Source organism: Pelobates fuscus, chromosome 5, assembly GCF_036172605.1.
Source record: "Pelobates fuscus isolate aPelFus1 chromosome 5, aPelFus1.pri, whole genome shotgun sequence".
In the NCBI taxonomy this organism is placed as follows: Eukaryota; Metazoa; Chordata; class Amphibia; order Anura; family Pelobatidae; genus Pelobates; species Pelobates fuscus.
Genome location: NC_086321.1, coordinates 239,193,274 through 239,206,727, shown reverse-complemented (window position 1 = coordinate 239,206,727; position 13,454 = coordinate 239,193,274). Strand labels below are relative to the sequence as shown.

General features: G+C 39.9%; 1 protein-coding gene across 1 annotated transcript in view; it reads left to right on the top strand.

Annotated features, from left to right (window-relative positions):
* Positions 1 to 13,454, top strand: part of FREM1 (FRAS1 related extracellular matrix 1) — a 132,781-nt gene that overhangs the window by 93,814 nt on the left and 25,513 nt on the right. The window contains exon 29 of the mRNA XM_063455148.1: positions 2,292 to 2,364. Coding sequence (XP_063311218.1) covers positions 2,292 to 2,364 — 73 coding nt within the window. The remainder of the gene's footprint in view (positions 1 to 2,291; positions 2,365 to 13,454) is intronic.

Here is a 13,454-nt window from a genome sequence, read left to right as displayed (position 1 = left end):
ATACTGTGTGTAATATAGATATACTGAGTGTAATACAGGGATACAGTGTGTAATACAGGGATACTGAGTGTAATACAGGGATACTGAGTGTAATACAGGGATACTGAGTGTAATACAGGGATACTGTGTGTAATACAGGGATACTGTGTGTAATATAGAGATACTGAGTGTAATACAGGGATACAGTGTGTAATACAGAGATACTGAGTGTAATACAGGGATACTGTGTGTAATATAGAGATACTGTGTGTAATACAGAGATACTGAGTGTAATACAGGGATACTGTGTGTAATATAGAGATACTGAGTGTAATACAGGGATACAGTGTGTAATACAGGGTACAGTGTGTAATACAGATATACTGAGTGTAATACAGATATACTGAGTGTAATACCGATATACTGAGTGTAATATAGAGATACTGAGTGTAATACAGGGATACAGTGTGTAATACAGGGATACAGTGTGTAATACAGAGATACTGAGTGTAATACAGGGATACAGTGTGTAATATAGAGATACTGTGTGTAATACAGAGATACTGAGTGTAATACAGGGATACTGTGTGTAATACAGAGATACTGAGTGTAATTTAGAGATACTGTGTGTAATACAGAGATACATGCCACAGCCCAGGTGTTAGTCCCCTTGAAACAACTTTTCCATCACTATTGTAGCCAGAAAGAGTCCCTGTGGGTTTTAAAATTCACCTGCCTGTTGAAGTCTATGGCGGTTTGCCTGGTTCACCCGTTCGCGAACATTTGCGGAAATTCGTGTTCGCCGTTCGCGAACCGAAAATTTTATGTTCGCGACATCACTAATTACAAGTACATATAAAAAAAGAAGAATGGATAAGGTTATTAAATAAACTAAATAAAAATATACACTGCCTAAACCTCACAGAAATTCAATTTAAACTTTTAAATAGATGGTACCTAACACCGAAACGTTTAAAGAAAATGTTCCCAGAGTTATCAGATAGATGCTGGAAATTTAATACAAACAAAGGCAACTTGATCCACATTTGGTGGCAATGCGCACCCATAAACAAACTCGGGAAATAAGTAATCAAGATAATATAGCAAATAACCTACATAAAATTGCCTCTTAAGCCTGAAGTGGTCCTACTAAACATAAACAGGCCAAATATGAAAAAAAAAAAAACACGAATGGTAATATTGCACATAATCACGGCAGCTAAATTACTTTTAGCACAAAACTGGAAAACAGGGATAATTCCATGCACCAATTAATTAATAATGCAGGTTAAATGGCAAGCAAGAATGGAAAGGGATATTCTAGTGAACCTAAGAAGTAGATAAATGCAAATAGAAGACTGGGATACATGGATAAATAAAATGGAATAAATATCATTGCAGAGTCAAAATCACTTTTGTGACTCCTATCTTCTCGCAGGGGGTTCGCGCAGGAGGCATCACTGCTACATTAATCTAAATCTCAACAATTAACATAGATAGAGTGTAGGTCCAGTCACAGTGAAGGAAAGGGCCAGACAAGAGAAGAGGAGAAGAAGGGAAGAAAATAAATGGATGCACCCACAAAACGGACAGACAATTTGAATAATAAAACATTGTAACTATACAGGATACAAGAGGTTCTCTCTCTCTCTCCAAGAAGTAAATGGGTAAAGTAAATATGATAGACAAGAATTAACATTATGAACTAATCAATAGGACTGGGGGGGAGGGATCCAGGTGGGAGGGGATTAGGGAGATTAATAGAATTCCACGATATATTTATGATGACAAAGTACCAAGGCCTGAACCTCATAAGCATTAACAAAACTTATACAAGGCAGGTACTCGTCTGCAATAAAAATAAATAAATAAATGAGTGCTTAGAATTTACTACCATTTGGCTTCATCCAAATACCTTTGGAAAATGTGACCTTGCCAAGGATATGCTTGCAGCCAGTGAGAATATAGATATAGTACTGTTTCAGAACTGAAACAGATGTTAACTGCCCACAAGTAATGTGCTATTTATTGTGCAGACTAAGCTGCCACAAATAGTTGCAAAATGACTTTACTTATGTAAAACAGAAACAATGATAAACATATGTAATTTTGAAGAAAAAAAAATCACAGAATACGTGAAAACCCATTTGTTTCCTCTTAATTAGTTTACAGTCCCTTAAGCCATATTCACTGATGACTTGCTGATGCCTTAACTAAAAGGATCAGTCTTAACAATACAATTTCTCATTGGAATCATATATTTATGCAATGTTTTCTGTTTAAATAATTCTGTGTTTATTCATATCTTTAAGGTAAATGAAATAAGTGCTGTGAATTGGAAAGACTTTTCTACACTTCCTTCTAAACTCATACAATTTGACCCAGGTAAATATTATCATATGTTAACTACTTTTATATGGTTACCATTTTTTTTTCCAAAGAAGTGATGCATATCTTGCAGATTCATGTACTGATTGCAGTTTAAGATATCATAATAGCTTAATAAGATTTAACTTTACAGAATTTTTCATTCTTCCTTGGCAAATATATATATTTTTGGAGTGATTGTAAAGCAGATATCTAAGTCCTATACTACCAGACAGTCCATTGGTAAATTTCTAAACTTCAAGGCTGAATTTTTTTATTTGACAATGGCTTGTGACAAATGGAATTGTGACAACAGATTGAAATAATAATTTGTTTCTAACCTTTTTGCCTTGTTCATGGGGTGTGGAAAAAGGAGGGAGGCATTCACTTGACATTCTAAATGGGTTAAGTTGTTCACAATTTGGCTGTTGCTAATTAGATTAAATGGGTTTCAAAATACAAATAAAGAATGCTCGACAAGTTCAAGGGCACACAGGAACAATTATAAATATGTCTGACTATTTTTGCGACATTTTTGCTCAGTATATTGAGCTTGTGTGTAAACTTTGTATGTACAAGTGCATAGCAATACATGTATTTGTGTTGAATATTCTTACTGTTGCTTATTATTTTATACATATATGTAATGAGACACTAATGATATTATAATTGCACTTTCTTTTTATAGAAAATAGTTTCTGTGTTTGTAGACAATATATGTACTAGAAGGACTGTTCTCGTTCCTATTGCGTACTGCATACATCTTTCTCAGTCATCATTTTATCATATTGATAAAAGGCAATAACAAGTGGTAAACTTAATTACTTGTAAGTGTTTATATTCAAACATTTGGTTGCATTTATTTATATGTTTCAAATAAGCTGAGGGTTTACAAAATAGGAAATGACGTGGAAATGAAAAACAAATCCAAAATTTAGACTAAAAGAAGTATAGCAGAACAAATATTTTTCTTTCCAAATTTAGGTTCCACTCTGGTTAAGAGGAACATATATCAATATGTCTTGTTTACAGAATTAAAAAAAAAAATGATAGCCAAAGCAAAGGGTTCAAACCAGAGCAACTGGTAGGTCAACAGGTCCATATTAAAGGGATGCTCTAGGAATAATAACCACTTCATCTCATTGTGCAAAGTTCAGTGTCACTCTTTTTAAATGGTTTAACACTGGATGAGGGTACTGCTTCCATGTAAGTCAGACCAGCCATGGGTGGATGTGATAAATTCATGCTCTTAGACTATCACAGCTGCCTATCACTGGTATGAATTGGTATGGCTACAGCAGAATATAACTCCTAATAATCCATACCTCCAGTCAGGGCCAGATTGTGGACACCCAGGATCCTTCACGCAGTGTTATACCATTCAAAAAGAGTTTAACACTAAACTATGAGTCAGCACTCGGGTACTCCAGGCACCACAATCACTTCAGTAAGATTAGGTGGCTATGTTGCCTATTGTATAACTTCAGTACATCAACTCACAGGTTCCTATGATAAAGAATGAGAAATTATTTTCAAAAGGCATGTATTCTAGATTAATATTATTGTTTTCATATGCTCCATTTGAACTCCTTTCAAACTTAATTATATATATATTTTTTATATCTGCATTTTACTGTTGAAGTCATTGATTTTCTTAACAGCAGGAGACTAATGTACTATAACAAAGCTTTATCTTCTTTAATTAGTAGTAAAACACAGCTATTTGTAGAGAGAATTTGGCATGTTATTACATTTCCAAAACCTTTTAACTAAAGAACCCTTCATACGACTGCCAACAGAATGACTTTATGCTAACTTCACAAGATTAAATCATCATTTTTGGCTATTCCACATTTAAACATTCAAGTGAGGACGTCCAGTGCTAGTTTTGGCTAAAAAACTATATTATAATTTAATTTAATTCTATTTGTTATCAACAACTAGACTGCCAGTGAAAAATGTTGTACTAGTATCACCTGTATTCTTTATTCACTTATATTTTACTTAAAGGAACATATAGGAACATATACAAACATATAATCCTAACTCTATAGTCTTAATGTGACACTTTAGGTGACGGGCTCCCCCTCCGATCGCATTGAAAAGGTGATTTTTACCCGCCTTTTTCCCATGCCGCACAGGTCCCGCCGCGGATGGCCCTACCTCCATGGCTGAGATCATCAGTCCAATGCTTACATTAAGCTGTAGTTAATCTGGTAACTATAGTATACCTTTAAAGACACACTACAGCATTAGGAATACAAACATGTATTCCTAAAGCTAAAGTTGTGACGGATGCCCACATGTTTGCCTGCTTATGGTTTTCAGGTCAGGACTATTTAACAATGTATTGCTTGTCTGTGCCTCTTCCCCTCCCCCTTCCTGTTCTGAATGTACTACTTGTCTGTGCCTCTACCCTCCCCCTTCCTTCATGGTGTATTGTGTTAGAGACCCCATGGAGGGGTCGGTGCCTAACAAGCCATGTGTGACAAAATAAAAGCATTTATCTGTACCTGAGAGGGGACTGGATTTTCTCTCAGGCTCAGGTTCTCACAGTAACATCTAGATAGCCAACAGGGGATTTGAACCTGGGTACTTTTCTGTCATGGATTTGCTATCTGCCTTTCAGCCACAGCAGTTCCTATTCCTTGGAATTGTTCTAGTCCTGTTAATCCTGGCTTGTCTGCAGCACTTGGGGCTGGACGTCGTCTATTGCTGTGCTTCACCTGAGATTGATCAGTCATCAGTTAGGTATATATGAGCTGCCTCGTCCTGGTAACTTTATCAAGTCTTTGGTCCTGGTTTATGTGCTTAGTTTCTGTTTTCAAGTCTCCTGAACTTGTACTCCATATTGACCGTGGTTTCTGACTTTGTTTATCCTGACCTCTGGCATCCTTTGACTTCGTCTACACTTCGTTTATCCTGACCTCTAGCATCCCTTGACTTTGGCTACACTTTGTTTATCCTGATCTCTGACATCCTTTGACTTTGGCTACTCTTTGTTTATCCTGGCCTCTGGCATCCTTTGACTTCAGCTCCTCTTCGTTTATCCTGACCTCTGGCATCCTTTGACTTCTGCTATTCCTCGACTATCCTGCTATTTGTGACCTTGTCGGTACTGCTTTGGAACACCTTTCCTGCACAGTCCCCATGCACAGATTCACAGTCCAGGTGGCTTCTTACCTAGTCACCCTGGACTATGTCTATCTGCAAGGGTGAGCAATCATATCTGCGCTACAGACTGTGTAGTGTGAGGTCCAGGGAAAAGAGACCCACCAGCAGTGTGCGTCCCAGGGAGAGAAGTTTTCCATCCTTCCTCCCCAGCAGCAGTGTGAGGTCCAGGGAACAGAGACACCCGGTCTTGTTCCCCAGCAGCAGTGTGCGTCCCAGGGAGAGAAGAGTTCCATCCTTCCTCCCCAGCAGCAGTGTGAGGTCCAGGGAACAGAGACACCCGGTCTTTTTCCCCAGCAGCAATGTGCGTCCCAGGGAGAGACGTGTTCTGTCCTTCCTCCCCAGCGGCAGTGTGAGGTCCAGGGAACGGAGACAACCGGTCTTGTTCCCCAGCGGCAGTGTGAGTGCCAGGGAACAGAGACAACCATTCTCGTTCCCCAGCTGCAGTGTGAGGGCCAGGGAATGGAGACAACTAGTCTCGCTCCCCAGCAGCTGAGTTAGATCCAGGGGGAGAGCACAGCCTCCTTCCCAGAGGCCTGCCATGACCCCAGCAATCCACGGGAAGCAGAGCCGTGACGGGCTCAGCAATGCAGAGACACAGGTGATGGAATGGCCGGGAGGGCACACTTGTTTGGGTGGTTTTTTTTTTTACGAGCTCAGAAACCCCTGGGTACCAGCGCCTGGACCTGACAGCCTGACAGCCTCCCGTGCTAAAGGCGCTTTATGTTTAAGTCACCCTGTACCTAGGAGGGTGCAGGGTGCCACGCCGGCCAGACCTCAGTACTGTAGAAGCTGGCTGAGGAGAAGTGCTGTTGCTGGCATGGCACTAACAGATGTGTACACTCCAGACAGCAGCAAGCTGACCTGTGTGGATCATGCTGTGGCTGTCAGAGGTGGACAAGGTGGAGATGTGTGGATACCATGCCCACATGTTTGCCTGATTATGTTTTTTTAGGTCAGGGCTAGTTAACAATGTATTGCTTGTCTGTGCCTCTCGCCCTCCCCCTTCCTTTTCTGAATGTATTGCTTGTCTGTGTCTCTCCCCCTCCCCTTCCTGTTCTGAATGTATTGCTTGTCTGTGCCTCTCCCCCTCCCCCTTCCTTCCTGTTGTATTGTGTTGGAGACCCCATGTAGGCAAAACCATGTGTGACAAAAAAAAGGATTTCACTGTACCTGAGAGGGGACTGAATTCTCTCTCAGGCACAGAGCATCATGGGAGGGATGACCCTGGAATGTTGTGTTGGAAACCCCTTGCATGGGGGTTTTGCATAAAAGGCCGTATGTGGCCCTGAATAAAGAGTTAGTTGTGTTTTACTCCCAGAGTTGTGTGTCATCTAGTTACTGGGGGTAATGGATGCCTGCTTGTTTAAGGGTTCCAGAGTGGCTGAAGGAAGGTAATAGCGCAGGTAACCCGAGGGTCCACTACAATAGAGTCATAATATAATTTTAGATTCAGCATCAGCATTTTCGATTATTTTAAATACTCACATGCACACAATACATTGAAATTCCTTTTGTCAGTTTATTACAAACAAACATATATCTTATTATTTTCCATTATTACTTAAATATACTTACAGCTATCTCCATATTTAATTAATTTGACAACAGCTGTCTTCCCTGTTCTAATGAAAATATGCAGGAACTTTGAAAAGTAGAAAAACTTGTAACAATCACATTGATATAATTGGACCACAACTAAGGATAGCTGTGGTAATAGGGGGTTATTTAAGTGCTTAATCTCCCATCAAGAACAAGTTATAAATTCAGTGAGACAGCCACTAGAGGATTTGGAGGCTGGATTAACCCTATTATAAACATAGCAGTTTCTCTGAAACTGCTATGTTTATAAAAAAAAAGGGTTGGGGGCGGAGCCAGCAGCGCAACGGAGCGGTCGCATCTCTGTGAGCTCCGACTCCAACTTACATTATTGACCTTAATCGAGGGGAAAAATACCTGCAAACCCGACCGCAGAAGCAAAGAGTAACATGGGCAGAAAGTCTAAAAAGCCAAAGGCTGACAGAAGCCCTCCCGGACGGGATATCGGTGAAATGCTGCGGAACACACAGCAGGCCGCATGGTCCAAGATGGCGCTGGAGGAAGATATTGCCTCGTACTCATCGGGCGACTTTGACACAGACCTCATGGAGGCAGCGTCCTTCGGGCCAACACCAAGCCGTTATACAGGGCCCAAGACACCCGGAGACCCGGTCACAGCGAGCCAAATTAAGGAAATGCTGGCTGAGTTGCGCAAGGACCTTTCTGCTGACATGGCCTGCTACAAAGCGGCCATGGAAGGGGCAAAGACAAAAATCGCCCAGCTGGAGGCCTGTACGAGCACCCAGAACTCCAGATTAACAAAGGTGGAACGACAAATAGCTGAACTGGCAAAACTGCAACATGACACTACAGACCGCCTGGATGTCATGGAGGATCAAAGGAGACGCCACAATCTAAAGGTCCGAGGTATACCTGACTCAGTCAGCTTCACCGAGCTACCCCACTACATCAGGCGCCTCCTGGGCGCCCTGCTCCCGCCAAAACAGACAAAGTCCCTGAGGCTTGACGGATTGTTCAGAGTGCCGAAGCCGACCCGAGCTCCAGCAACTGCTACTGCAGACCTCATTTTGAGATTTCAGAACATGTCGGACAAAGCAGCACTCCTGACCGCACTGAGGGGCAAAACCCCCTTCTCGTTTGAGGGCAGCAGCCTAACGTTTTTTCAGGACATCACCAAGAACACTCTTACCTGGCGAAAATCGTTGCAACCGTTATTGCACCATCTCCGCTCCGGAGAGCTGCCCTACCGCTGGGGGAACCCGAGAGCGGTATCGTTCACGTACCATGGGACCACACATAAAGCATAGAGCTATCAGGAACTGGCTTCACTCCTGACATCCACGGGTATACTCCAAGCTGCACCCGCAGAGCAGCCAGGACTGTCCAGAATCTACCCGGCTACCATAAAGGAGTTCACCCCGAGGGAAACTCTGAGATCGGCACCGGCCATTCCGCCGACTTGATTCAGCCAAGGTTTTATCCTGATCCGCTGACCCACCATCAAAGATAACAGTTCTTTAAATTGTCTGAGACTCCTACAACACAAACCGTTGATATGATGTGAAATGTTTTAGTTTGTTTCAGTTTAGATGCTTTGGCAGTTCGCTCCCGGTACCCCCCCTAGTGGTTGACAATAATAATGCGCGCCCCCCCCTGCCGATTCATAATTGAGCCCCTTCGGGCAAGCATAAGCCCCAAACGGCAACGCAGGGGTGGATCGCTCCTATGTAGGACACACATGTTTAACCCTACCCTACCAGCACACTCACATGGGATCTCACACCAAGTATGTTCTTAAAAATACATCCTTACCCAGAATGTCTGATACATATATATGCCCATTATTGTTTTTATTTATAGTACCTTTTCGTTAATTAGTTATGGTTATCACTGACTCAGCTGGTGCGGCGCCGACTGCCGCCATAATCTCCGTAACCACGATCACAGAAAGATTAGGACCAACTGAAGTACAAACTGAGATATGTTATGTTATTACCTGGTATATGAAAATTGTTTTTCACTACTTTACCCTTAAAATACTAATGCAGTATGCTGTAAAATATGTACACACCAATACGGTCCATTACCTATTGTTAATGTATCTTATCCTTGTCACTACCGAACAATGTATTTACTACTGCACCGACAATATGCCCATTATCGCTTTTATTCATATTACCTTTCCGTGAACAAGTTAGGCTTATCACTGACTCAGCTAACGCGGCGCCGACTACCGCCATAGTCTCAGTAACCACGAACATAGAGAGATTATGACCAACTGATGTACAAGATAGATATGTCTTATTACAGATATGTCACTACTTTGTTCACGACTATTGTTCTTCACTTTTTTACCCTTAAAATCCCAGCGCAGTATGCTTTAAACTATGTACACACCAATACTGTATATTCCCTACTGTAGATGTATCCTGCCCCGGTCATTACCGAAGGATGTATTTACTACTGCACTGCCAATAGGCCCATTATTGTTTTTATTTATTTTACTTTTTCATTAATATGTTAGGGTTATCTCTGACCCAGATAAGGCGGCGCCGACTGCCGTCATAGTCTCAGTAACCGAGATCACAGAAAGATTATGACCAACTGACGTGCAACCTGAGTTATGTCACTACTTTGTTCATGAATATTGTTTTTCACTTTTATACCCTTAAAATACCAGCGCAGTATGCTTTAAACTATGTACACACCAATACTGTATATTTCCTGCTGTAGATGTATCCTATCATTGTCACTACCGAATGATGTATCTAATACTGCACGGCCAATATGCCCACTGTTGTTTTTATTTATTTTACCTTTTCATTACTAAGTTAGGTTTAACTCTGACCCAGCTAATGCGGCGCCCACTGCCGTCATAGTCTCAGTAACCACGATCACAGAAAGATTATGACCAAACGATGTACAAACTGAGATATGTTATTACTTTGTTCATGAATGTTGTTTTTCACTACTTTACCCTTAAAATACCAGTGCAGTATGCTTTCCAATATGTACACACCAAAACTGTCTATTAACTGCTGTTGATGTATCTTATTCTTGCCATTACCGAACGATGTACTTGCTACTGCACTGCCAAAAATAAAGAATTTAAAAAAAAAAAAAAAAGGGTTAATCCTAGAGGGACAGGCACCCAGACCACTTCACTAAGCTGAAGTGGTCTGGGTGCCTAGAGTGGTCCTTTAATGGACAGAGAACATTTGGGGCTTGGTAAACCTTTCCTGGCCTGACAAATTCTAGTTCCAGCTATTTCATGATGGTTGTAAGATTAGGGTATGGAGAAAACACCATGACACCATGACACGTCAGCATAGCAGGTTGTGGTGTGATTCATGGTAAATAGTGATGCAGATGTTGCAGTCTTTGAAAGCGACATGATTGCTAATCCGGTGCCTGTCTACAGATGTATGTCCATGATCTAATGAATGTATTCAGAAAAACGAATCTCCATTCACCAGTTTAGAATTGCATAGAAATTGTTTCTTGAACAAGACAGTAAATTTAGTTTATTGCAGTGGCCTACTAGTCATGAATTCATTCACTTGTGTCAATTTTGCTTGTACAGAATCTGTATTCTTTGTCGGCAAACGTGATAAAATTGTATTGATTTAACATGGGCAAGAATTGATATGGAATACTTTTGATATATTCTGAAGACACTATATAAGTTTAGGCTACTATAAGGGCAAACAGGGTTGCAACTCAAATTTAGGAATACTATATTGTAAACTTATTGATAGTGCAAATCCAAATTGTAAAATTTAAGATAAAATAGCTGATCTGAAAAAATGTCTCAGTAGCTTTTTCGTCCACAGCTTGACTATTTTAGCCTACATTTTGTAATTCTGATTTTAATTTCCCACAAATCAAAGTTTAGTGAATAGCTTTAAAACATTTTGCCTTTCCCATTTCTTTTGAAAATATATAACAAATGTAAAATATAAAAATATTTTTAACAGGTTGACAGATGTTTTGTTTTAGATAATGAGTGATTATGAATAATTATCACTATGGTTTTTACACCTGTTGCTCAGCATTGATAAATGTGATAAAAAAAATATATATATTCTGGAGGAAATTGAACAATTTTCACTTTCAGTTATCAGCATCCTACTAAGATTAAAAAATTGTGTTTTCACATATGTTGTATATTGTTAAGATCCTCTATTCCGCATATGTTAAGATGTTTATTTTTCATTATACTATTTTAATAATATTTAAATCCAGTTTTAAAAAGCTACAAAGAAAGTTGTTTTCTTCTTTTGACCAGCAATACTATGCCTGTTTTATTGTGACCAAACATGTGTGCAAATTAAGAACGTTCTGTTTCAGTGCACAGATTGGAAGGAAAAGCTAAAGTATAGTTAATCATCATTAGATAACAAGACAGTAAAGATCCTAGGAGTGAAAAAAGTGTGCCAAATGTTTAATCATCTAGGAAGTGCTTTCTCAAACACTGTGACAATATGCCAGTCTTACATAGGCTCATAAGGAAGTGGTGCCAATTAGACGGCTGGGGAGCCAGATGTAGCAATGTAGCTTTTAATCTATGACAGCATAAAATGTAGATCCGACCAGCTTGATGGGTAAATTAATAAAAACATTTTTAAAAGAAGCAAAAGTAAGATTTCACACTCAACATGCAATGTTCATGAAGTGATTTGATTTGGGTCACATCTCGAGAGTGCCTATGCATGCTTGGGTTCTGTTTATTCCAAATGGCATTTGATCTTCCCTGGATTTCTGTGTGTATCTATTAATACTTAAATATTTTGCAGCCCTACACACATCAACTGAGACATATTGCAGTAAAATGTAGGGATCTATTGACTGAACAGGGAATTTTGAAGGAAACTCAGTTGACAGCACTTAGTTCTGCATGGATTCAGATGACTGTTTAGTGGAACTGAGATGTGGGTTGATTAGAAAATAGCAAATACAGGAAAGAGAGAGGGCTTTTTGGCATAAGCTGCTTCAGCAATGAAATGTAAGTTCACTCGTATTTTGTGTGTAGATTTGCCATATCGAATATGATTTCCTAGAGACATAACCGTATCATGTTGCTTGGTAGTAACTGACCTGCCCAGGTTTTTATTGCCTGATTTATTACCTGCTGCAATTGACATACATATTACAGGACAGCAAATTCCATATAATGCCCATTAATGTGTAAAGGAGATAGTTTAGGAATTGAAAGTTTAGGTTATTGATGATACCACATTTTAGACTTTGGACCATAGAGTTAATGGTAAGATTAGGAAGCTTCTGTTAACACTGCAGAGTTATATCATAACTGAATTATAAAAATGGGAAGCACAATGTGGAATCCGAATTGTGTACACAGTGTGTAGGAAGAGACTGGCACACACAAAAATCTACCTTTTAAATCTTTCCAAGCTTTTTTGAAAAGCACATTTGTATGAAAAATATGGAACTGTGTTACAGATTATGGCAAAATCTATATAAAATCAGCTGTGTCAAAATACCACAATCTAGTTTTATACAGGGGAAATGGTTTGCCAAACTCCATTACTGACAATGGACTGTGTGTAATCTAGGAACTGGTTATTGCAGACAATCCTGGTATTCATTATAACGCTACAACTAACAAATCATTCATTGAAAGAAACAAATGGAAAACATTAACATAAGTAAATGGAAGGCACCTGTATTTTTTCTCGACCTTAATAATATGTGTCACTGGTTCTTCATGGAAAGGAAGTCTTTCCTTTCTTTCTTCACATGATAATTGTGGAGGGGGAGAAAAATCACAATGAAAAGATACAGAGAAATTGGGGCATATCTTTATTGAGTAGGCTGGGGTTCCCCTATTGTCACATTAAAATGCTTCCACTGTTTATTATCTCATGTTATTCTGTTATAGAAAGTCACAGAGTAATATTGGGGACATAAGGCACATGCACAGCAATCACCATGCTCCCCAGATCTGATGCCTGTGATAGAGTAACCGTGAACCCAATGCTTTCCTATGAGAGGCATTACCAGCATTCATTTATCATCATGCTAGGTGAGATGATGCCAAACATCAAAGGTCTGCAATGAGAAACCCCCTTAAGTAGCTGCAGTCTGACAGACACTAAAAGCAAGGTTTCAGCAACATGTAAAAAAATATCTGTTTCTCAGAAACACTGCCAGTCAAAAGAGACTGAATCCACCAACACCACTTTATTAAGATGAGATTGTTTTGCTGCTTGGCGTGTCCCTTTAAAGGTGATCTGAGTGGGCAGAACTGCATTGTGGGGATGAAAAACTGGTGGAGAGTAAACAAAACCCTCCCAGCCAGGAGTTAATGCCTATACCTGCATAAGTAATTACATTTCAGAACAACCCCAGGTGTC